General features: G+C 51.8%; 11 protein-coding genes across 11 annotated transcripts; 7 read left to right on the forward strand and 4 right to left on the reverse strand.

Annotated features, from left to right (window-relative positions):
• Positions 1-12: 12 nt before the first annotated feature.
• Positions 13-2,279, forward strand: K460DRAFT_366356 (uncharacterized protein; the record flags this gene model as incomplete). Its single annotated transcript, XM_040933354.1, has 3 exons — positions 13-32; positions 103-1,531; positions 1,579-2,279. 3 exons carry the CDS (start codon positions 13-15, stop codon positions 2,137-2,139), a joined length of 2,010 nt encoding a protein of 669 aa, XP_040788041.1. The 3' UTR covers positions 2,140-2,279.
• Positions 2,280-3,495: 1,216 nt separating this feature from the next.
• On the forward strand, positions 3,496-4,555 carry K460DRAFT_286154 (uncharacterized protein; the record flags this gene model as incomplete). The annotated part of the gene is made up of 5 exons (XM_040928864.1): positions 3,496-3,544; positions 3,601-3,656; positions 3,738-4,028; positions 4,116-4,306; positions 4,411-4,555. 5 exons carry the CDS (start codon positions 3,496-3,498, stop codon positions 4,553-4,555), a joined length of 732 nt encoding a protein of 243 aa, XP_040788042.1.
• A 731-nt stretch (positions 4,556-5,286) lies between these two features.
• Positions 5,287-8,808, reverse strand: K460DRAFT_366357 (P-loop containing nucleoside triphosphate hydrolase protein). Its single transcript, XM_040933355.1, has one exon. The coding sequence runs from the start codon at positions 8,367-8,369 to the stop codon at positions 5,403-5,405; it is 2,967 nt and encodes a 988-aa protein (XP_040788043.1). The 5' UTR covers positions 8,370-8,808; the 3' UTR covers positions 5,287-5,402.
• Positions 8,809-9,504: 696 nt separating this feature from the next.
• Positions 9,505-10,861, forward strand: K460DRAFT_284732 (NAD dependent epimerase/dehydratase family protein-like protein; the record flags this gene model as incomplete). The annotated part of the gene is made up of 2 exons (XM_040928764.1): positions 9,505-9,889; positions 9,966-10,861. The coding sequence occupies 2 exons, from the start codon at positions 9,505-9,507 to the stop codon at positions 10,859-10,861; spliced, it is 1,281 nt and encodes a 426-aa protein (XP_040788044.1).
• Positions 10,862-11,126: 265 nt separating this feature from the next.
• On the forward strand, positions 11,127-11,624 carry K460DRAFT_355300 (uncharacterized protein; the record flags this gene model as incomplete). Its single annotated transcript, XM_040931869.1, has 3 exons — positions 11,127-11,184; positions 11,240-11,293; positions 11,350-11,624. The coding sequence occupies 3 exons, from the start codon at positions 11,127-11,129 to the stop codon at positions 11,622-11,624; spliced, it is 387 nt and encodes a 128-aa protein (XP_040788045.1).
• Positions 11,625-11,852: 228 nt separating this feature from the next.
• Positions 11,853-13,830, reverse strand: K460DRAFT_286314 (ATP-dependent rRNA helicase spb4; the record flags this gene model as incomplete). The annotated part of the gene is made up of 2 exons (XM_040928875.1): positions 11,853-13,587; positions 13,640-13,830. 2 exons carry the CDS (start codon positions 13,828-13,830, stop codon positions 11,853-11,855), a joined length of 1,926 nt encoding a protein of 641 aa, XP_040788046.1.
• A 770-nt stretch (positions 13,831-14,600) lies between these two features.
• K460DRAFT_405742 (uncharacterized protein) lies at positions 14,601-15,816 on the forward strand (the record flags this gene model as incomplete). Its single annotated transcript, XM_040936882.1, has 2 exons — positions 14,601-15,035; positions 15,088-15,816. 2 exons carry the CDS (start codon positions 14,601-14,603, stop codon positions 15,814-15,816), a joined length of 1,164 nt encoding a protein of 387 aa, XP_040788047.1.
• Positions 15,817-16,360: 544 nt separating this feature from the next.
• K460DRAFT_366360 (ubiquitin-conjugating enzyme E2 15) lies at positions 16,361-17,623 on the forward strand. The gene is made up of 3 exons (XM_040933356.1): positions 16,361-16,920; positions 16,982-17,074; positions 17,132-17,623. The coding sequence occupies exons 1-3, from the start codon at positions 16,761-16,763 to the stop codon at positions 17,386-17,388; spliced, it is 510 nt and encodes a 169-aa protein (XP_040788048.1). The 5' UTR covers positions 16,361-16,760; the 3' UTR covers positions 17,389-17,623.
• Positions 17,624-18,051: 428 nt separating this feature from the next.
• Positions 18,052-19,583, reverse strand: K460DRAFT_405744 (uncharacterized protein; the record flags this gene model as incomplete). Its single annotated transcript, XM_040936883.1, has 2 exons — positions 18,052-19,086; positions 19,140-19,583. The coding sequence occupies 2 exons, from the start codon at positions 19,581-19,583 to the stop codon at positions 18,052-18,054; spliced, it is 1,479 nt and encodes a 492-aa protein (XP_040788049.1).
• Positions 19,584-20,181: 598 nt separating this feature from the next.
• On the reverse strand, positions 20,182-21,941 carry K460DRAFT_366362 (seryl-tRNA synthetase). The gene has a single exon (XM_040933357.1). The coding sequence runs from the start codon at positions 21,899-21,901 to the stop codon at positions 20,369-20,371; it is 1,533 nt and encodes a 510-aa protein (XP_040788050.1). The 5' UTR covers positions 21,902-21,941; the 3' UTR covers positions 20,182-20,368.
• A 103-nt stretch (positions 21,942-22,044) lies between these two features.
• K460DRAFT_366363 (uncharacterized protein) lies at positions 22,045-23,677 on the forward strand. Its single transcript, XM_040933358.1, has one exon. It carries the CDS (start codon positions 22,186-22,188, stop codon positions 23,389-23,391), a length of 1,206 nt encoding a protein of 401 aa, XP_040788051.1. The 5' UTR covers positions 22,045-22,185; the 3' UTR covers positions 23,392-23,677.
• The last annotated feature ends 37 nt before the right edge of the window (positions 23,678-23,714 follow it).

Consider the following 23,714-nt stretch of genomic DNA (forward strand, 5'->3'; position numbering starts at 1 on the left):
GCGGAGGGAGTTATGCGGTACCAAACGCGTGAGTACGTGAATTGGTCCGTGCGAGATTTTGCTAGTGCGACACCTCTAGGTTTTCGTCGCAAGTAATTATAGATCTTGCCAAGCTCACAAGTTTTCGTACACTTCAATTAACATTGTTATGGTATATTCTCTCCTTATTGGTAGCACGCTACTACGGACCCAACGACTGACACTCCCACGTACATTCTGCCGGTACAAATCCATCACCGCAGCGATCGAAAGAGGCCGACAGGGTGGACCTGATCGTTCCTCCCGTCCCCGTACACGAGAAGCATTTGGAGATGGGGGAGATAGACGGGTGAAGACTCGCCGTGAGGAGAGGTTCGAGCGATTCGGCCCGCCGCGTGATGACAACGATTCCTCCGGCAGTCCTCGTGCAGAGCGACCACAACGGGACCGCGGTGAGAGGGTGACAGCGCCTCGAAGCAGCAGGTTTGGCCGTGTGGGCCCACCTCGGCCTCGCGATACTGCACCCAGCAGGTTTCGGGACGAGCGCCCACAGAGAGATCGAGATGATGCCCCAAGACGGCGTCGCGAGGACCATTTCGAATCAGCGCCGGACAGATCTACGGGTCGAGGCAGGGACTTTGGCGGGGAACGAAAGCCCTTTTCTGACCGTTCCAGCTTCAGAGAGCCACGCAGAGAGCGATTCGACGGACGCAACGAGCCGACATCACGACGAGAGAGACCTTCGGGCACACAGGACGACAGGACATTTGATAGAGGCAAGAGCTTCGATAAACCCAGAAACTCATACTCCGATCGTGCTCTGTCAAGAGGTGCACAGAGGGAAGAATCAGGCGATGTTCAAAAAGAGTATAGATCGCAAAGGCTGGACAGACCTTCGAGGATAGATGATGACTCTTCCTATACACCACGTCCTCGGGACAGAACAGATGAGAGCCCAAGAGAGCCACGATTCTCCCATCGTCCTGACTCGAAAGGGGCCCGAAGAGAACGAACTGGGCGAGAGCAGACTGAGCGCTACTATCCCCACGACTCTTCACGAAGCAAGCCGGATTCGCCCTCTGCTACGGGCAGTCCAAGGAGCTCAGTACAAGGACCCGAATCACTACCGTACACGACCGCTGCCTCGGAGTTCATCTACGGATTTTCAAGCGTACTGGCTGCTATCAAGGCGAATCGGCGGAAATTCTACAGCCTCTACATTCATTCTAGGGGCGCAAGTAGAGATGGCCTAATGGCTCGTATCAGAGCCCATAAACTATTCTCGATTACTGAAGAAGTCGGAGACGAATACATGCGCGCTATGGACAAGGCGAGCAGTGGCCGACCGCACAATGGAGTTATACTGGAGTCATCGCCACTTCCTGTACCTCCCATCACTGAACTAAGGACAGCATCCATCACGGATGAGAGTTTCAGTGTCGCCGTTGACAGCCAAAGCGCAGAAGATGCGCTAGTCAACGGCAAGCAGGAGCTATACTCGTACAAGTCGTCTGGTTGGAGACATCCCCTGATCCTCTATGTTGACGGTGTGGTATGTTTTTCTCTCCGTGTGCGGCCCTCTTTCGCTAACATTTTCAGCTCGACGAAGGTAATCTCGGAGCCATTGCACGCTCAGCCTACCTCCTTGGTGTTGACGCTATCATCACTCCCACGCGTCAAACGGCGCCATGGAGCCATATTGCTCTGAAAGCCTCTGCTGGCGCCGCAGAAGCGATTCCCCTGTTCAAAGTTGGCGAGCCTACAGACTTTCTCGGGAAGAGTTCACGTGCTGGGTGGAGGATCTATGCGAGTGATGCTGTACCCCCGGCACCCTCTATCTCACCAGCCTCCGAGCCTGAAGATGACGGGGCTTCCAAAATAGTCTATTCCATTGCGAGGAGTACCAAACGGCTTCCCGCAGACCACTCTCCTGTGGCAGAACACCCGACCATTCTGATGATGGGTGGCGAAGGGACGGGGCTGAGGAGCAGTCTCTTGAACCTGGCGCATTACAAGGTGGGCATCCCACATGGTCGCGAAGTTGATGAGATTGGTGTCGACAGTCTGAATGTTAGCGTCGCAGCCTCGTTGCTCTGCTACGAAATGCTGCAGAAACCCAAGTCGCAGCCGATCCGCAAACCTGAGGACGTTGTGTTTTAGAGCCTCGGTGTGCCCAGAGGAACCTGCCTCTTGTATCATATGTATACCCTCTGTACCAAATATATAATGTAGCTAGGGTGGTGGGCAGGCGGTATCAGCGTCGCATTGCACCATCCAATAGAATATAGTGATGCACTGTCGTTATCAAGATGCTCGCGTATATGCGAGACATAGGCCGATAGAGTGATGGGCAGCAAATCACAGCCAAGGGTCGGTATCGCTTGCTGCAGGCGTCGCAGAGTGCAGATACTGGAGTGCATCCTCCACACTTGGTCTTGCCGGTTACCGTGCCCAGCCCTTCTTATCGCTAAGGCCTCTTACTAAAGCGGTGTACATGCCGCCCGCCGGTAGGAAACGAGGTATTCGGGATGGACAGCGCTCCAGCTACGTCATATATGTCTATTCACAGCAATAGAAGTCGAAAAACTAGCGATCGACCGACCGACACGATTGTGGGTCTGAGAATCAAGGCCTCGAAATGCCATCTGAGGTGTGATGGGAATGTTACCCCACGTGTTCGCACAGGCTAACGCTGATGGGAGTGGCTTGGGGGGTGCACAGAGGAGGAAGGTGGTGTTATTTCGGCGTGATTATAACGGTGCCTGGTCTGGTGATATGCAAGCCAGATACTCTGGCTATGACAGTAGATGGGGACAATACGTTTCTCTCAGGATATTGTCAGACTCTCTTTTGAAGGAGTGATGCTGCAGCCATCGGAGAAGCGCGCGAGCACAGCATGCATGGCATTCGACATTGCATATGGCTAATATACAACACGATGCACACCACCACCAGCCTCAGACGTTGAGAGTGCTCCAACTACATGGTGGTCCCCACTCTAAATTGCCATTTCTTTTACTCTTGAAGACGACACAGACAACGCTAGATCGAGGGCGCTCTACGCGCAACCATTGATGGCTCTGAATTAGCGGTGAAAGTGAGGCCCACCCAACCCGCAAGCGTGGGCTAGATAGTCGTACCCTTGTCGTCATTGTACATCTTTACTGTATTAGCGGCACACGATCGAGCACTTTGGCAGGGTTCCTCTGCGGCAAGCAACCCTCAAGCTTTTCTGCCTCCCACCACGAAGACCATGTCTCGTCTCCCATATCTTTGACCTTGTAGAGCCTGCCTCTCGGCTTTCCCCAACCCTTTTAGTTGGCGCCCCCGCCCTACAGCAATAGCTTTGCAGCTTGCCGACGGTACCACCCTCGAGGCCGCCGCTTGTCTGCACGCCTCACACCTACCTGCCTCACCCGCCCTGTCCTACCAAAACCCCGCAACTCCTCATATTGCGCCACTCGGGCTGTCTTTCAACTCTTCCGCTGCCAGAGAGAGGATACACATCTATTCACCATGACGCGAAGAATAGTGTATGGCGTGGGCCTTGTGCTCGCCATTGTCTGTACGTCTCGAGCATGCGCGTCTTCGAGGATAGGCGCAAGACTAATATGCGTACAGCAACAATCATGACGATAGCGAGTATTGCCATGCCGCGCTGGGTCAGCTATAGCCCTGTACGTACACTTTCATCCTCTTATCCACGCTCCTCTCCCATCTCTCCCATTCTCCAATAACGCCTCTAACAATCAACCTAGGACGGCAAACGCGAATACTCCTACGGCCTTCACAGCCGCTGCTCAGCCGTCACAGGTGCCTGCGTGCCCTTTCCCCGCGACACCGACTGTACCAAGGACCCGTCCTTTTGCAACATGTGGCGCACAGTTGGCTTCCTGATATCGTTTGGTGTCGTCGTAGAGCTGTGCACACTAGTCTCCTTCGTGGTGATCATCTCCGGCGGTGTACAGAGAAGAGCAGCGGGATGGCAGGTTGCTGCTGGTGTATTAGCGTTTAGCGCTATTGTGCAGTGCGCGGGCATGTCCATTGTGGTATGTCTCTCACGCCTGCCCCTCCTCCTGGGAGCTGCAAACCCAGCACCACATTTCCTCCTCTAAACAGAGCACTAATATCTTCAGGCTTTCCTCTTCGACCACGACTCCCGCTTCTGGGACGGCTGGAACCTCGACATTTCCTGGTCTCTCTGCACCGCCAGCTGGGCCATCCTGGCCCTCACATGTCTCGGCATTGTCGCGTCTGCCCTCTACCTCCCCGTCGAGGGCGACTACGAGCTCATTCCAGACCAGTCGCAAATGGAGCCAGACGATCGGTGAGCGCGCACTTCTCAATCTACACGCCTCTTCCGACACACATGTTGAGGAAGATGGTGATTTGTATGTTTGCCAAGGAAAGAATTGTTTTAATGTGCGGTAGGCTTCTTTCACGAATCGCGGCCTGGGATAATGGTTACAAGGGTACGGATTCAGGCATGCAGTATAGCTATCAGAGAGATCAGGATTCAATGAGTGACATCTCCGTTGCTGCGAGCAGTCGGCGACCATCGAGCACCCGGCGATGAGGTCAAGAACAAACACACCACACGCACGAGCGGCGCACAAAACACAATTACGAAGAATACGAGGGACGGGTGGTACACATAATGGGGGTGGATTGCATCTGAGGTTGGGGGGCTGTTGACATTGGCGCAATTGGTCTATTTTGCATTCGCAAATTCTTAGTATCTTGTTATTTTCTGTCGCGTTTCTTGCGATTCTGATACCCTCTGCCTTCCCCATGGTGGTCGGTCGATATATCTCCACCGGCTTCGCTGAAAGCGCAATAGAGCGTTCATTTAAGAAATAAGCATTTTCTCCTCTCCGACGCGCTTTCCATAACGATGATCACTCGTGCGTTCTTCCCGCGCTTATTGAATTCAGCTATCACTTCTTTGCCCTGTTTTCATCAAAAATGCGTTCCTAGCATCGACAGCCCCTTGCGCTTTCCCTAGCTCTATGTAGAGTGCTGCCCGCTTGCTGAGCGTTAACCTTCAGCTTCAAACCTACTTTATCTATGCAGTCGCTTTCTTTAACTACTCTATAAGTTCACAAAAATACTAATTTGAAGCCCAGTTGCTAGTGAAACCTAGATAACATTGCAGTGTCAGCCTTCCCGGCTTTGCAGATATAACTGTGCCAGCATCCGTCCTCTTCATAAGTCGACACTTTCCTCTTCGAATCCAGGTCTAAAGGAGCTGCCAAATGTTTAGTTAAAAGAATACAAATAGGAGGTCAGAACGGTAATGTCGTTGTTGCTCCGTAGAGAAAGTGTAAAGTGACCATTACCTAATATCCTATGTGTAATATTATACTGACTACAGTCTCGCATTCTATCTTTGGCTTTTGTTCAGTCTACTCCAGCTCATATATCTACGGCAACAATTTCTCTGTACTAGATTCACCCTGTGAATCTTCTTCCCCGTCGCTGTTCTCTATTTCATCTTCATCTTCGTTTTCATACTCTTCGCTACCCTCTCCATCTTCATCGTCTTGATCTTCTTCATCCAAGGCCTCCCTCAGACTCTCAATCCAAGCTTCATAGTCGCTATTACCATTGATATCGTGGCTAGCTGCGCCAGCACCCAGTGCCCTCTCATATTTACTTCCATGGTTTTCCTTTACTATCAATGCTCGTTCTAGTACGCCAATCTTTTCCTTACCAAAGCCTTCTTCGTCGCCTTTCCAAACCGCCTTCTTATCCGCCACCAAGCCATTACGCCAGCAAAAGGCCAGCCACTGCCGCCAATGCTCATCTTGTCCGAGAACGACCGGGCTCCCAATGACGAAAAGAGCCTCTTTTGCCCGTGTAAGCGCAACATTCATCTTTCTCTTCTGTCCTATAATGCCTAGTCCCCTTTTCTCATCCATGTCAAGAAACCGCTCTCGAGTTCTAGTCGTGCATATGATGACGACTCTGTTTTCAAGGCCCTGGAATGCTTCGAGCGGGCCGATGTTTACTTCCCATAGCCCTGCGCCGCCACCGTAGGTCTCGGAGCGGATAAGAAAACGCAGGAGTTTGACTTGTGCAGCGAAGGGCGACATGATGCATATATCCTTTTGTTGGACGCGAGATTCTTCGACGAGGGTTTGCGCAATGGAGCATGCGAGGCGTGCTTCTCTGATGTTATACCAGCCGCCGCCGTCGCGCTCGATCTCGTCGGGTCCGATGTGCGGTATGAATAGGACCGGCCATTTGCGGCCGCGCCAGAGGGAGGATTGCTGGAGTGGAGTGGAGGGCGTGGGTGCTTCAGGCATGAGCGTGTCGTTGTAGAATAGCGAGCTAGGCACACTCAAGATTGCGGGATGGGAGCGGTAGTTTCGCACTAGGAGTGTGAACGGCGGGTAGATGATTGGAAGCATCGATCTCTTGATTACGGGAGGGCCCGACGATGGCTTGAGATTTGAACGGCTTAATGGATGATCTTTATACAGCGTCCGCCCAGAGAGACGTGCGAATAGAGATGTGGAGAATTCCGGATCGCGAGACGCTGTTCGGGGCCCGAGTTGATTGTCGTCTCCTGCCAACACCAAGCGTGTTTGTGGAAGGTGTGTTGGGTATGCCGAGGGTGGACACACGACACTGATGGCGGGCAGGACGTCTATCTCGGTGGCTTGGGCGGCTTCGTCGATGAGTAGGGCACCCCAGTGTAAGGATGGTGTTGGTGCTTGGTCTTCTGGATGGAGGGCGGAGAACATGTTCCTTTCCAAGGTCCAAAGGTCATTGTTAGTCACTCGTACTTCTGCCAAGATAGCTACGTCTCTGGAAGATGTAACGACAACGTTGAATGCCATGAGCGTCTTGAAAGGAGGCAGGTAGAACATGTCGTTCTCAATGTAGCAGTACTGCATAAGCTCTCGTGGCACTTCATTATCTGCTCGGCCAGGCCTGTTGAGTCTGAATAGTTGCTTGTTGTTTAGATAGTGCTTGAGACGTAAAGCTAGTGTGTCTGCGGCCGCTTCAGATGGCGCACATATAATCATATGCGCAGTCTTGGTGGTATTCAGTAGTTGCATAGCTGTCTCGACCAGCGTCTTAGTCTTGCCAGTTCCTGGAGGTCCGGAGATTAGGTATGGCAGCGTGCCATAATCACTGGCACAGATATCGTTAACAGCGTGTGCTTGCTCGTAGTTGACGGCAGGATCGAAAAGTGCACGATGTGGAATCTTCCGAAGCCGGGTTTGGAGCTGGCCATCACGCTCTCTCGGGAAGAGCATCCGGCGAACCCAGTCGTTGTGTAGTGCACAGGTGCATTTTTCTGGCGTTCCGGTCGAAGCATACTCCACCTCAGGTACTCCATCAAAGTCAATCCGGCCATCGTCTAGGTTAGTTAAGTTATTCTGATGGAACAAGCACACCGTTTGCCTAAGCTCCAAATTGACTCTTGCCAACGCCCCCCGCTGAACTCCCAGCAGACCATATCTAAGTGGAAAGCTGACATTCGCTTCCAGAGGAACGACATTGGATCCAAGGTGTAGGAAGTCAAGGCCTTCGACTTTGAGATAAACTGTCTCTTGTGCCCTATTGATACTGTATACTGAGCCGTTGTGTTGCACTCCGGTCCAGGTTTTGTAAAAGACTGGAGCATGGCTCGGGTGACCCATGCCGTGGCTTTCCATGTACATTGGCACCGGCATCGGGTTTCCTGCGCTATCCATCCACAGTTGACGAATCTGCAGCGTGTCACCCATCTCGACAACTGGACTATCTTCCCTTAGACCTGGCACTGACAAAGCCCAAATCTGACCATCTGGGGTCGAGATGCGATGGAGTGGAACCTTGTAGAGTGCATGTGTCTCATGTTCCTGTGTCTTGGCGGCACTTTCAATGTTCATTAGTCTATTGAAATATTGGAAGTACGAGTCCTTGATGAATCGCTCCTCGGGTAGTGTGACCTGCTTATACTTAGTCTCTAGAGCATTCAAGGGTCGGTCGGGTATGAAGCTGGTTCCGATGAATGTGTGGGCGTAAGCTTGAGAGTCAATCCAGTATTTTGGCTTGGTTGTAATCACAACAGCCTCCTCTGTATTGATTGATCGTAGAGCTGATGGGATGAACGGAGTAGCATAGACGTCGTACTCCCACTTTACAAGCTCCCTTGTCGTTTTCGAAGTTTCGTCGTCGCCATACCTGGGTGATTTCGCAGTCGTGGAGATTGTCTCTCGTCTAGGGAATGTCGAGTCTGAAGATGCTGTACCAGTTTGGGGAGATGAGTTCGACGGTGCTACGGGTGCAGGCTTCGATCTAGGAGGTAATTTTGGCACGGCGACGAGCTTTGACAAGTCTTGCCTTGCAATCTTCACATTGCCCTCTCCGTGCATATTTCCCTTCGTCGCCATATTCGGGCCTAGCTAGGTTGCCACTCCAAGGCTACGTGGCCGTAGAAGAGTATGTAGAGGTGGATTGCGTAGTTCGTCTCCTGCTATTCTGCGATATCTCATTTTCGTCGGAGACAGTCCACAGCAATAATCGATGAGGATAAAGCTATGACTTTACATGAGGGCAGTGCTGCTGTCCCTAAAGCCCGAGTGTGTGTCGTATCTAGCGTTTCCTCTGTTGAGCGAACAGGACGTACTGGTCCGCGATTTCATGGCCGCTGGCGTGCCGCGACGAAGGCGTGACTGCCTAAAACAATACCACGGTATGAGTTGTATGAACTGAGCGACGATAGTAGTCTAATAACAAAAAATGTCGATTCTAAGATAGATTGGACGACCGAGACTGGGCCTCCAAACGGCTCCAAAAGTAGGATGAGTGGGTGCGATGTCAGAGCTGTTGAATGTGCGGCTGTCGCTGTCAATGTAACACGACTATTGAAGCGCCGCGTTTGCCGAGCCAGAGGCGCTCACGCCCCGAACCACCCCTGCTAATGACAACTACACACCTAAAACGCCACAAAAGAGATGAGGAAAACACATACCATTAAAGGTATTACCGTGTGTTACCCAAAATGCTAGATTTTAGCTCAAGCATCCATCTTACGCACGTTATCCAGCCAGAGACGCTATTTCTGTGACTAAACGCGCATCCTCGTGATCTCGTGTCACTTTAAATGAGACACCCAAAATGTCTCCGGAACGAGTATCAGTACTAACAGCGTCGGTACTAGTAGAATAGCCAATATGCAATGTTGTAAGTGCTTCTAACATAGACGGTAGAGCTTCGGGATTTCAACGTTTACTGGCTACGGCATGGCATCGGGTGGAAAAGAGAAACGTGTAAATTTTCGGTATGGGTTTCACAATTCTATCGAAATTCTACAAAGTCTATGGTGGCTCCCCTGTCAACATAGCGTTGATCCCCTTGTCAGCCCTGCACCCGCTCTCCTTCCCCGCAATACGTCATGATCCGAGGTCTAGAGCCGAAGTCCTTAAAATCAAGACGACTCGTGAGTTCATCTTGTTCTGTAATTTCACTTTTCTGATACTTATCTTCATTTTACAATAAGCCACAGAGTTTTCTACGTCCTCAGACATGTCGAACCAACAGATTGTTCAGACTAAAGGCATCTATCATGGCCTCCCTGTGTATCCATCCTCACTGAAAGGTCTCACGGCAATAATTACGGGTGCGAATGGTATATCCGGTAACTACATGCTACGTGTATTAGCACAGGATCCAGAGCGCTGGAAAAAGATATACTGTTTGTCGAGACGACCACCTACAATGCCAGGTGGCCTACCAAAGAATGCTGAACATATTGCTTTAGACTTTCTGAAAAGTCCAGTGGAGATCGCAGACGTTTTGAGAGAGAAGAACGTCAAAGCGGAATATGTGTTCTTCTACAGCTATGTGCAAGTCAAGCCGAAGGTTGGAGGAGGGCTGTGGAGTGATGCCGAGGAAATGTGCAGGGTAAATGGTATGTAGATTTAAATTGCACCTCTTCATCTTGACATTTGATTGCGTCAATACATCGAGAGAGTTGACGAGTATAGTTTCGCTTCTCCAGAACTTCTGTGAGGCTCTGCCTTTGTCAGATATCAAACCGAAGCGGATCATGTTGCAGACGGGAGCGAAGAATTATGGTGTCCATCTTGGCCCCTCCGCCATCCCGCAAGAAGAGTCCGCACCCCGTGTTGTACTAGAGCCGAACTTCTACTACCCCCAAGAAGACTTCCTCTGGTCCTTCTGCAACAAGCACACGATCGATTGGAATGTCTGTATGCCTGCCAGCATCCTCGGTGCTGTTCCAGAGGCAGCTATGAACCTTGTATTTCCACTCGGTTGTTATGCAAGCGTACAGAAACATTTGGGTGAGAAGTTGGAGTTCCCATGCGATTTAAAGGCTTGGGAGACAAACAGATGTATGAGTAGTAGTAAGATGAATGGGTACATGGAGGAATGGGCAGTGCTAAACGACGGAGCAAAGAATGAGAAGTTCAACACAATGGACGGGACAACGTTCACATGGGGTAACTTCTGGCCTAAGTTTGCGGCGTGGTATGGTGTAGGGTACGAGCAACCCAGTATGGACTCAAATGTATACACCAGTGTAGCGTCAAAGTACGATCCACCTCCACGAGGCTTCGGGCCACCTGCAACTTACCGATTTCGCTTCAGGTTGGTAGACTGGGCAAAGCAAGCAAAGGTGCAAAGAGCATGGGAAGAGCTTAATTCGAAATACGACCTGACAGGTGGTAAACTGCAAGACATGGACATTGATAGGATATTCGGGTTCACAGATGGCGGCTTGATGGGCTCCCCATTAGACCTTACGATGAACAAGGCGAGAAAGATGGGTTGGCATGGGTTTGTTGACTCAAATGATGCTATCAAGGAAGTATTGGGCGAGTTTGCGGATTTGAAGATGATCCCACCTATTGGTAAATAGAGTCTGGAACCGAATCTTTTCTGTGTCAGTTAGGAAGACCAATTTGAAAAGTTCAGCTTAGGCTACAGAGCATAAAGTGTAAGACCGACTGTGTTGGCATGCCAACTCCTCAGTGTCCCCGCGCGTGACTTTCACTGCCACCTTCCACCCAACAGGGCCATCCTTTCACGTATAAATAATCTGTGACCAAGCGTTAGCTCATAGCAGCTCACAAGAACGTTTAGCTGAACCCAACCTCAACTCTTCACCGAACACAAACAACACTATGGCTCAACCATATAATCCTACCGCTAATGCTAGTATGGCAAACCTAGAAGACACATGTACCTACTCAAAGCATCCCAACCACCTCCCAGCATCCAGCTAATTTATTTCCAGCATCTTGGATCAAAGCCGAGCTCCGACTTTCCACACCAGACAAGCGCGCAACATGTAAGCCTCGCACTCTCCTTTCCCCTATTTACACCCAGATTGACTCGTCTCCGCAGATCTCGATCATTTCCACAAGGAAGTCTTAGAGAGTAGTCAGATCCGCGAGACGATGATCCTAGACAACGCAGGACGCATTCAGAAGGCGAAAGCCAAGTTTGAAGAGGCGAAGAGGGTTCTGGAGAAGGCTGAGTATGATGCAGCTTCTAAGCTGAAGGAGCATGATGGTAAGCTCCACGGGCTGGTCCAGATGCGGGACATGGTGGAGGAGGTTATGCGGGAGCGCGGGGAGGTCAAGGGAGATGCGCAGATGGGTGCGGCGCGAACATACTAAAGCCTCCTATTTGGCGAAGTACAGAAAGGCGCTGTGAGGGAATGATGTATGCAAGGCTATGGCCTGATAGTAGAAAAGCGGAGCTATTATACGCTATGGTGGTGGTAGGGTATATTACTTTGCATGCCTCTTGCCTTAAGCCGGACAAGTCGATATCTTACACGCGGCGGAGGAACCAATCCCCACAGAGAACATTCTGAAATATAATTCGTGTCGAATGCCTGAACTTTAGTCGCTAAATCCTTCGAATTCATCTGCAGCCTCTTGCGCTTCTTTTTCTGCCACCTTCTTTCGCATTTCCCCGATCATACCATTTAGCCTCTCTTCTTCCTTTCTCTCCTCGTCTGTCAACTTTTCTACGCGGTCGTGTTCACGTTTTGCCGCCTTCTTTTCTCTTCTTAGTTCCTTGGTAGCTTTCTGATCCTTTTGCTGTGTCCAAGCTGACTCCTTCTTGTTCTCGGTAACATATCTCTTCTTCGTCCCCGTCTTAGTCGCCTCATATTCAGCTTGCTCTACTAGTCGCTGCTGCTCTCGCGCCTTGTCTTTGTACGCGAAGGTGTTGAAGTCCATAGTGACGCCAAGGCTTCGGTCACCTTCCCATTTCTTAAGCTCAGGCATGCTGGGTAACTTGAGAAGCCCCCAAGCGTGGCCTAACTCCGCCCAATCAAGGTCTGTGACACGGAAGATGGAGCTGGCGTTGTGCTTGCTGTATGCGCGGACCCATGACACAAAACCACGTTGCGCCTTGTCGAAAAGTGCTCTATCTGCTCTGACTCCTTTCCTTATCTTCTCGCTAATTGCTTGGGCATCCTCGGGCCTGACTGTGATGTCGAGAGATGTCAAAGGCGATATGGGCGTCTGTCTAACGCGGAGAAACTCAACATAGTCTTCTTCTCGGCCTGGGGTTAGAAATGTGATTGCCAGGCCTTTGCGGCCAGCTCGTCCAGCGCGGCCGCAGCGGTGTATGAATGTCTTCGGATCGCTCGGGGCGTCGAGTTGTAAAACCAGGTCTACTGAAGGAATATCAAGCCCTCGAGCAGCGACATCAGTGGTGAGAAGAATGGAGGGCGTTACGCTCTCGACAAATTTAATGAAATTCCTGCGTCGAACTTTATCCGGATGTTTTCCGTGCAGCGGCACAATCGTATATCCTTTGAGTACTTCCGGTAAGACATGCTGAAAATAGTCGACAGAGAAGCAGGTCGCAAGGTAGAGGATCGACTTCTGTGGCTGCGGCTGTAATGATGAGAGAACCTTCTTGATAGCGGGCAGCTTATGTGACGCTGGCAGGACGAGATATGACATCTGCAGACTGGCCGGTGTCCGCTTGTCCTCCATCACGCCCGCTTCTCCTGTCATCCCGTTGGGTGCGGCTCTTGTTTTGACTTTGACTGCAATACGGACTGGGTTCCTGAGGCCAACGCGAATGAGCTGATCTACGGCCTCGCTTACACTTGCGCTGAATAAACCGGTTCGTCGTTGCTTTGGCAAACGAGATAGGATCCGTTGAAGATCATCTTTGAAACCGAGATCTAAGAGGCGGTCCGCTTCGTCGAGTACTAGCGCATCGAAGGACGACTGCGAACAGTGGACATGCGGCGAGGAAAGCAACTCCAAAAGTCTGCCTGGCGTACCAATGAGCACATTGACTGATGTCTTGAGAAACCTGCTGAGGTCCTGGGCAGGTGTGACTGATCCACCTAGGAGAAGTTGAGGTACGACTTTGAGAGTTCCAGAGGGGAAGGTTGGCCTAGGTGGTGCATCTGCGTCTTCCATGTCCGTGTCTTCATCTTCTGGCTCCAGCATGGCTGCCGAAGCGGCATGGAACTTGAGCAGGGAACAGAGGACCGTATGGATTTGCGTTGCGAGCTCCCTTGTGGGCGATATAATGATTGCACCCACGTGATGCTTCTTCATAGGCGCATCAAGTCGAAGTAGACGTTCAACGATGGGTATCAAGAACCTGATTTTTATGTCAGAGAAGCTCAACTAGGCTTTCGAGAATGTAAGCTTACGCAAGAGTCTTTCCACTCCCAGTGACGGCCTCAACGACAACATCCGAGTTCTTCATGAACATTGGGATAGCAGCATGCTGCACAGGCGTGGTCTTGACAAAGCCCATGGCATTCACGGCTTCGAGAATCCATTCGGACAGTGCAGGCGTCAGAGCACCAAACGAACGGTCAATCTTCGCTTGAGGTGCCATTTTGAGGATGTTTGACCTGGGCTGTCTTCAGGCACGGGTTTGAGGTTCGTACACGAGCCGGTCGAACTTTTGCTCGGATAGAAAAATTGGGGACGTGCACCGCCACTTCCGCACCGCCACTTCTGTTCCGATTCACTGGAAGGCGCAACCAACCACACGTGTAGCGTCAGTACAGCGTCATCCGTGCTAATCTTGGGGGCCTCGACAAGAGCTTGCTTTTTGGCAACGTTTTGGATAAACATCAACGGCTCATTTATCCAGCAGGCAACCATTCAGTCTCGTCTTCACATGTAAATCTGATCTCATCGCCAAGCGGATTTGCAGCTACCCTGTTGATCGGCGCATTCACGAGACAAGATTGTAGCCCTGTAACCAAATTTCCACCCTAATAAGCAACAAGATTATATAGCCGCCACCCTCCGCAAGAGGCCTCCTTTCGCCCACGTACATAATCCTGGCCGCCGTCGCCTGCACGCACTGTGGCATCCTCGCTCCCTCCAGACGATGCGTGGCGTCCGGACGAATCTGCGGCTTCTAAAGTCTGTCTCATAACACCTGATGCTGACATCAATGTTGAAGCCACATTAAGCACCGTTGCACAGGACGCCTACTACACGCGCACTCAGCCTCACGACACGTATTCGCAATTCTCGTATCGGCAGTCTTTGCTAGCACAAGTTGGTCTACTTTGTGCGCGCGCATCCTCTACACTATCCGGCGTCATCCGCGCCCCTCCGCTCCCATACTTTCCAACCTGCTGGCGTGACGCCATGGAGTCCTCCAGACAATACCAGGTACCGCAAACACCGCGCGTAATATCGCCCTCGCCGACACCCTCGGAAGCAGGTAGTGGGAAAGATGGATATTTCGGGCCTGTGACGCGCTCGTCGACGCGCAAGAACAAGCAGCGCGTCACGTCACCCCCGTCAATTGACGAAGACTCGTCAGGCTCAGATCCTGAGAAGAGGGCGAGAGCTAGGAGTCGGAGCCCTATTCTTGGAGCAGGGGTTGGCAGGAGGAGAATGAGTGGTCTGACTACGCGGAAACAAGTCAACGGAAGCCTGAAGAAGAATCTCGCACTACCAAATGGCACGGTCAACGGACATCTGTCCCCAGCGGCCGCAAACAAGAATTACTGGAGGGAGATGAGCAGGAGTCCGAGTCCGCTAGGCCTGATTCCAATCCACCAGAAGTGGCGGTCATTTGTACGTGTATATCGTGTGCATCCTCGACAATAATTGCCTAACTCATGTGTAGATCCATCGCCATGAAATTCCCCGCAAGATCCTCCACGTTTCCATTGGCTTCCTCACACTCTTCCTTTACTGCACCGGCACGCAAACGTCCCAGATTCACAACGTCCTATTTGCAATGCTCATTCCAGTCGCGTTGACAGACGTTATCCGACACCGCTACTGGCAAGTAAATCGCTTCTACATCCGCTGCCTGGGCGCGTTAATGCGGGAGTCCGAGGTCGATGGGTACAATGGCGTCATATCTTATCTCTTGGGCGCATGGATCGTTATGCGCTTCTGCCCCAAGGACATAGCTGTCATGAGCATCCTACTTCTAAGCTGGTGCGATACTGCGGCCTCCACCTTCGGCAGGCTTTGGGGACATCTTACCCCTAGAGTGAGAAAGGGGAAGAGTCTTGCGGGTTCCATCGCTGCGTGCGTCACTGGTATCATTACAGCGGCTGTGTGGTGGGGTTGGTTAGGTCCTCTATACTCGGATTACAACCACGGCGAACACAACTTCGCGTTCCAAGGTGTCCTGGCACTTCCCGCACAGGCTCGGGAATTACTTGGTTTGTCAGTTACCCAGGCTTCTATCACGGGCTACTGGGCCTTGAGCATCATGTCGTTAGCGGCAGGCATCGTGGCTAGTTCCAGTGAAGCGATCGATATCTTCGGCTGGGACGACAACTTGACCATACCTGTGCTCTGTGGTGCCGGTTTATGGGGCTTTTTGAGAGTCTTCGGTTGATTCGTCCTGGTACTCACACTGGGTTCTACTTTAGCCCCCACTGTCTCCTTTCTTTTCTTTAGTTATGTTGCAACATACGATACCCTAGATGCGGGTTTCCAGGGAGCATGGCATCACTGCTCTACGAATGACACGTTGGCGTTCTGGATCATGTTTGGACGATACGAGATGGCATTTGGGTTGCTTCAGGGAGGCCTGCGCACTAGATTCACTGCGATTTCGAGTGGATGTTTGAGTAGATGAGGAAGTTACTCCGGCCACTGCACCGGTTTAGCACACGAAGGCGTTCTAGGGCGTATTGAAGTTTCAAGCCGAGGTCAACCACATTATGCCAACGTTCCGTTCAGCCCCGAAAGGCCAAATACACACTCAACTCGCGCGTGACGGAGCCCAATCCGTCTTTCAGATAGTCGTGATGCAAAGGAGAGAAAGAGGAAGGCTGAGCTTCCAGATGTGATCCCTGTAGAGTGGTTTAAGCTTGGCGGCACACCCGCCACATGCAGCTCATCGATTGGAGCTCGCTCATGACCTCAGATGCTTGCTTGTTCATACTCTTACACTTCCACACCGCCCTGTATTCACTGCAAATTTGCCCGCTTACAGCTACTAATACATCGCTCCCTGGACACTAGACATCTACCGTGAAAGATCTCTTTATCGTTTGCCTGCAATCTACTATATTACCCCGCCATCCCGCCGTTCGCTCTCCCCTCTGACGGAAACGCGCCTGAGCAACAACCGCCTTCTCTCTACGACTTGAGCCTTTGTCCCGAAGACAAACGCGAACTCTCGCATCCTAGCTCTTACACACTTGAATCTCCACGCCCCACCTTCCACCCACCCATCCTACTTTGCATCAACCACCGTTCAACCTACACATACGATCCTCAGCCCGATTGCGAACGCCCCGCGTGAATATATATATATACCTTTGGAGGGACAGGATGGCGTCATCTTCTGCTGCGGCGGGGTTACTATCACGCCAACTTAAGCAAATGCAAAACGACAAAAGCATATCGGGGATAAGCTGTGGCCTAGTAGACAGCAACGTCTTCGAGTGGGAAGTGATGCTGATGATTGACGACGACACCAAGTTCTATGGAGGTACATACACATTCCCAGTGAAAAACCTCAGTTCTTGGACATGACTGACAAGACCGCACAGGAGGATTCTTCCGAGCACGGCTGACCTTCCCGAGCGAATACCCCCTCCTTCCGCCAAAAATGCGCTTTGAGACGCCCATCTTCCACCCTAACAGTGAGCACTGAACACGTCCAGTCCCCAGCACAATCATTTTTAATCCGTGGAACACAGTCTACCAGAACGGTGAGGTCTGCATCTCGATCCTCCACCCCCCAGAAGAAGACAAGTACGGCTACGAATCCGCAGCCGAACGCTGGTCGCCCGTCCAAACCCCCGAAACTATCCTCCTCTCCGTAATATCGATGCTCTCCAGCCCCAACGACGAGTCTCCGGCGAACGTCGAAGCGGCGTCCCTGTGGCGCGATAATACACCGGAGTTCAAGAAGCGAGTGCGGAAGTGTGTTCGGGATAGCTTGGAGTTTGAATAAGAAGGCCAAGGAGAAAGGGCTGTTGATGAATTAAATAGGCGATAAATAGCATAAGCGAGCGCTCTGGTGGATATTGGTTCTAGGGACATGAATTCTTCGGGCGTGCATGGCAGACATCTTTTCGGGCTGGACTGGGCAAGTATATATTGTGTTGATGATGATACCTGCCACCCCCAATGTGCTGGTAGGGCAATACATATATACATATACATATTGAAACAATTTTCCAAACCACAAGTCGGATTAGGTGAACATGGTAGGTTAGGTTGAGTAGGTGGACTGGGGAACTCTGTAAATGCTATGATGCTCATCATTATCATTCAACTACCATATAATGGAGAAGAAGCACGACCAGCGCACTCACGCTCTCCACGTCGGAACATTACTATCCTCACTTCAGCTCATCTCTCGTTAAATTGCCCAGTTGACAAGAACAGCAAATGCGCGAAATAAACAATGACAAAGAGCGCAAGTAAATCCAAACATCCAAGGGTATCAGGCGCCGAAATTCCATCCCGCGGTGAAGAGACCGCTTCTTCCTAAATGCGCCTGCTAAACCCAACCTTACTAACCAGACTGAGATCAAAATCAAATCAAAGGACAGCGCACGTGCTTGAACTTCCGCCTCTTTCTCAACATTCGACTATAAAGTTCACAAACAGGTTATTCGTCCCAAGGGAAATCTTGCTGATCGATCCTCGTACACGTCAGATACGGCAGCCCACCTTCTCTCAGGTCGAGCTCCAAAAAGTTGCGCATAAGCGGCTTCACAGCATCTTTCGCCTTGTTCTTAATCTCATCGATCCGCCTCTCGAAGCGCTTCAAGTTGTCCCGATTATAGTGGTCTGGGTTCAATCGTAAGAACCGTTTGCACTCGTCGTGGCTGAGGTAGCTCGAACCACCCTGGCCGAGTAATCTGAAGATACGACCCGTGTTGAAGGCTGGAGGCGGAGGTAATGGCGCAGACTCGCCATTGCGAGATCCTGGCGGTCGTGGAGATTTGAGGATCGGTGCGGGAGGGGGTGTGGTGTTCTCTGCGAGCCATTGTCTGAAGAGAGAGACGGCCATCCAATCTAACCAGTTATTCGACGGACTGACGCGCTCACCGCGACTTGTGGTTAGCGATAGTCGGAAGAGCTTGACTTCTATTTTCGCTTTCAGCTCGTCCACCTCATCGACCTTGTCTTCTATCAGCTCAATGACTGGCTCTGCGATCTGACCGCGTAGCTGGTTGATCCCTTGTGGCCATTGTCCGACTACGTGCACCATGGCTTCAGCAAAGATAGCTTTACTCCGCGCCATGTACCCGAGCTTGAGGTAGCTGGGCGGGTATTTGGCTATTTGTTTCCAAAGTCTGCCCTGGAACCGTAGCAGATGGTGGTCTACGCGCGGACCAATGACTCCTAGTGCATCGTACATATCCGCGAGTAGCAGGAGCGACTTGCATTCAACATACGCGTTTGCGATATTCACTGCGTCTAGAGCAGGCGGGTAGTTGTAGAAGATTCGGAAGAGATTGTCGTAGTCTCGAAATGTTTCGTCATCGGGGTCGTTTTCAGGAGCTGTAGCTGGGACGTGCAAGGTGGAGAAGTTGGCCATGCTCCGAAAGAAGCCCGACTGCGGTGCCGCAGGCTTGTTGCGCGCGGGAGGCGGTTGTGCAGGCGGTGCATCGCCGCCGAACATTGTAGGCTGAGTCTTCTACAGGAATGTGAGCATAAGATGGCACTTGCTGGTAGAGGAGTTGAGCGCACCTTCTGAACAAGCATGGGCAGATCATCCTCGTTGTTTCCCCAATCCAACTCATACCTCCACGTCAACTTTTCTTGCCGCGGACCTGAGGGGATCCTCGCCAGCGCCGTACCGTTGGTGGGCGGCCCTGAGGAGCTCACGTCACCTGCGTTCGCCCACTCGTCACTTGTGCCAGCCTCGAAGAAGCCCGAACATTGCGTAAGGATGAGCTTGTGTAAGAGATAGCGCTGCTCCTTGCGGCCATTGCTTATTACAATCTCGACGTCGCCCGTGTGCGTAAAGACGGGAAACTCATTCTGCGTTTGCAGCGCAGTTCCTCCAAAGTGCGAGCGGTGCTGGCGATGTCTTCGCACGGTCGAGGTGCGTGAGGAATGCGACGAGACTGAGGGTGGGCGCCGTATTGGGAGTGAGCGCTCGACACTCGCAGAATCTGGGTAGGAAACCATGCGCCGCGACTTTGGCTTTCCCAGCTCTTGTGTTGTTGCGATCCGAGTCGACCAAAAGGCGCCGTTATCCTCCGAACAGCGCTAGGGAACGCTGCGACACCCTGGAGAGGGCTGGAGTGTGGTTGCACCCCGACGGTGGGGAGGTTGGGTGCGTCGAAGCAACTTTGCTGCGGGTTGCGTTGTTCGGGTGGAAAGGCGCAGCTCCAGTGCAGTAGTAGCAGCAGGTGATCGAGTGTTGTGATGCTCCAAGGCTTCAGTCCGCAAGTGAGAGTAGACCGCGATTCACCCCACCTGGGATGCGACCATGCGGTAGACGGACCAGAAGAGACAAAGAGCGCGACGTACTCGAGTCTTGGACTTCAGCGAGGAGGGTTTCAAGCGACCTGCAGCCGCAGAGAGCAGTGGCTGTGGCGATTGCTCACATGGCCGTCTATCCACATGCAGTTGGTCCCATGCATGGCGAGATGCATCCCAGGTAAAGGAGGACTGTGCTCCAATCGCCGCAGCTAACCGGGCCAGGCGCGGGATCAGCCTCGTACGCGACCAGCTGGGATACGGCAGTGGAAACAGGGGATTGGAAGAAAGCGAGTCTGCAAATGCAGGGCAGCGAGCTGATGTTGAGAATTGTGGGCCACCCGTTGCCGCAGTCTTGAGCTTGGTGTGGGCCCAAGAATCGCCTTGACACCCAACCACGCGAGACCGGTAATATATATCTACATAATCGTACAGCATTCCCAGCGATGCGTTCTATAGCCTTGAGTGCGAGAATATCACCCTAAGGACGCCTAGTGCTGTGCTTGGATCTTCTCTTGCCCGCCCATGAAAGGCCGCAGCACTTCCGGTATGGTTACAGTACGCTCTTCTTCATTCCAATGGTTCTCCAAAATTGCCGCCAACACTCGAGGTACTGCGAGGGCAGTGCCGTTCGAGGTATACGGGAACATGGGTTTACCCGCCTTCGAAGTCATGCGGGTTAGCAGTCGTCGACTTTGGTAGTCTGTACACATGGACGTCGACGTCACTTCACCCCATCCTTCGTCCTTCAGCTGTCGGGATGGGAAGAAGGCCTCGATATCTATCTTCCTTGTAGCACTGGCACCGAGGTCCGTCGTGGGCATCTCAAGGATGCGGCAACGGAGACCAAGGGCTTCGAGGATCTCCTTCTGTATTGATAGCATCTCCTCAAAGATAGCTTCTGAACTTGAAGCCGTCGGGCTAGTGAAATGGTCTTCCCCGCCGCTGTCTGGCAATGTCCAAGCAAACATCTCGACCTTGGTAAACTCATGTACTCGGTACAAGCCCCGTGTATTGGCCCCTCGTGCTCCGGCTTCAGCGCGGTAACAACGACTCACGCCAACTGTCTTCAATGGTAGTTCCGAAGAATCTAGCGTTTGGTTTGCCTTCATGCCAGCCAGCGGTATTTCCGCCGTTCCAGTAAGGGCCAACTGGGGCTTTGCCTTGTCCTTCTCCGACTGCTCGATCGCATAAACTTGTTGTTCGCCGTTCTGATCTCTCGGCTGAAAGCCGCATGCTGATCCGATATGCGAGTACACCATTGAAGGAGGGGCGACTGCTTTCCATCCTCTTCTTCTGGTGGCACTTAATGCGTATTGTACTAGCGCCTGTTCCAGCATCGCACCATCGCCCACAAGGAAGTACCATCCCCATCCCGAAGTCTGTGCTGAGCCTGAAAAGTCTAAAATCCCCAGTTCTTGCCCTATGTCTACATGTGAATACCGCCCTTGGGCAACTTTAGTGTCCGCAAGGTGCTCGTTGATGGAGCCGACTACCTCTGGCTCAGTGCCAACTGGAGTAAACGTGCTACTCAAGTTTGGTAGGTCCTGCGCCAGCCCTTCTATCTCCTCCTGCAGTTGTGTTTCCTGGGCGTCGATAGCGCTCAATTCTATCTTCAATGCTTTCGCATCGCTGATCATTCCCTCCCTAACTGGGACAGCTTTTTTCCCTTCCGTATCGTCCTTCATGAGCGAAGCAGTTCTGGATAGGTGCGCCCTGTAACGGTTGTTGCGTTCCCGAAGTTGACGGCTGCTCTGCTGGAGCGCAAGCCATTGCTCGTGAAGCTCGATAATCCGCCATGAAGATTTGCTATGTGCAGCATAATTGCGATCTATGCAGTTCTGTTCGTATAGTCCTGGGTTCTGTCGGATATGCTTAATGTCGATCTGTGGCTTCGGTGCGAATGCGGGTCTTGTGTAGGGACGGCGTGCGGAGCATGATATAGGGAGGGTGGTTCGATTGGAGAATAGGTGTTGTGGTTGGCATATAGGACGGCCTGTTAGAGACCTTCGCATAGCTCTCATTGTCGTGCCATATGAAGAGGGGTGATCGAATGATTCAAGCACAATAGCGGTTCAGCAGTTTTGGAGCTTCACTTGCCAAGATGCTCGATCCCTGATCCCTGTTAATCCCTATCGCGTCCCGAGGTCGCGTCACCCCGCAATCCACTCACTCTCCGACTTGAGCAGCCGTCCATTACTGATGCAGTACTCTTACTCCCCTTGCTCTGAAACGCACCCATCTCATCACCATTCTCTCCGTCCCCTTCACTCCACATGAGTCCTTCTAAAGCTTCTACCAGGCTACCATGACCACCAATCGTAAGCGGCCGGCGCAACTTATTTGGAAAGATCCAATAGTATCAAAAGTGTCCAGGACAATCGACACCGAAGTGACGCCTCCAGTGCCTAGACACAGACTAGCAGCCAACTGCGAAAGTCATGTTGGGCCTCCGCTTCTTAGTACACCAGCTCGCGCACTCGCATCGTCTTCACGTCCAAGCATTCAGTCACTTCCGCCAAGCGCATCAAAAGTAGCAATAGAGAACACTCCATCGAGAGCTTCTCAATCGTCCTTGGTCTCTCAGAAACTAGTCCAAAGAGTAGTACCAGAACTGTCACATACAAGATCGATACACAGTCCGATAAGCATCGCCGAACCCGCAACACACAAACCTAGTATACTTCATCAGCCACATCCCGACAGCAAATTATGTCAGGACTTTCACTGGGTGCCATATCCCCTCGGCCTCATGCCGTATAATTCCTGGCATCATCTTCACCATCGCGAAGATGTTCAGCCATCACTTCCCTTTGTTTGTCCTGTGTGTCGAAGGGAGCGGAAAGCGACGGCACATATGCGCAAAGTCTTCTTAGTTGCCGAACGCCTGACGTGGGAAGAAGGCTTAGTTTCAACACACGAGAAGGATATCAATGAGGAGCTGAACTGGAAATTCAACTACGAGCTCGGCGTTCTTCTCCCCTTTGTTGAAGACGCAGAACACGTGAAAGGTGGAAAGAATAGTCGGGCCAACATCTTCTACCCATATCAGAACGAGCATGAGGCGAAACTTGCTCTGAGATTCATATTCATGACTGAAAATGTTACTGAAACTTCATGGGCCTTGTGGATCGGCATGCAGCTAGATCTCGAGAAGATGCTCGGCGAGCACGAGGGTTCAAACGTTGTGCCAAGCTCATATGAATCGCTTCCGGAAGAACAGAAGTCTCCACAGCTGAAGGACAATGTCACGCTTCTGAAGAATGCTGAAGTTGAGTTGATCGACGACACGGTGTCAGCTGACCGCGCGTCAGAGCCGTCCGCTTCCTCCCATCATAGCAACAAGCGCATCATGAGCTACCAAACCTTGCAAGACTTCTACTCCCTTCTCGATAGGATCGAGCGCACTTCCTACGTAGCAGCGTGGTTCCTGGAAGCGTATGCTGAGAAGCTGAGGGACGACATGTGCCAGGACTGCTGGTTTGATCACAACGTCAAAGTTGACGTATTTTGACAGACACTCGTGCGCCTGTTGTTTCTTGTTTGTGATACCCACTTTGTTGTCTGGGTCGTGGTTGTAGCGGGGTTATGGGGAGACGATGCGGACATAATGCAGTCAGCGACATCAGACTCGATTTATGCGGACTGTCCTAAAGGAACCAGGGCGGCCCTCTCTCGGTTTATTGTCAGCGGGTAATATGCGGGCTTGCTTTGGCGGTCGAGGAAGCTGTGTCGCAGAGATATAGTCAATATAGTTACAGCGTTACGCGCTACCTACTGTGGCGGTGCATTTACCTGACATGTCGAACACCCACAGAATGACGTGGTCCCGTGGCT

This window comes from Cucurbitaria berberidis (genome assembly GCF_010015615.1).
Source record: "Cucurbitaria berberidis CBS 394.84 unplaced genomic scaffold K460scaffold_3, whole genome shotgun sequence".
Classification (NCBI taxonomy): domain Eukaryota; kingdom Fungi; phylum Ascomycota; class Dothideomycetes; order Pleosporales; family Cucurbitariaceae; genus Cucurbitaria; species Cucurbitaria berberidis.

Bases quoted from the DNA above. Each gene is read 5' to 3' on its own strand.
- K460DRAFT_366360 (XM_040933356.1), top strand. From the start codon at position 16,761: ATGGCGTCATCTTCTGCTGCGGCGGGGTTACTATCACGCCAACTTAAG. The intron at 16,921-16,981 runs GTACATACACAT...AAGACCGCACAG, and splicing joins CGACACCAAGTTCTATGGAG to GAGGATTCTTCCGAGCACGG. The intron at 17,075-17,131 runs GTGAGCACTGAA...CGTGGAACACAG, and splicing joins GCCCATCTTCCACCCTAACA to TCTACCAGAACGGTGAGGTC.
- K460DRAFT_366363 (XM_040933358.1), top strand. From the start codon at position 22,186: ATGACCACCAATCGTAAGCGGCCGGCGCAACTTATTTGGAAAGATCCA.
- K460DRAFT_366357 (XM_040933355.1), bottom strand. From the start codon at position 8,369: ATGGCGACGAAGGGAAATATGCACGGAGAGGGCAATGTGAAGATTGCA.
- K460DRAFT_366362 (XM_040933357.1), bottom strand. From the start codon at position 21,901: ATGAGAGCTATGCGAAGGTCTCTAACAGGCCGTCCTATATGCCAACCA.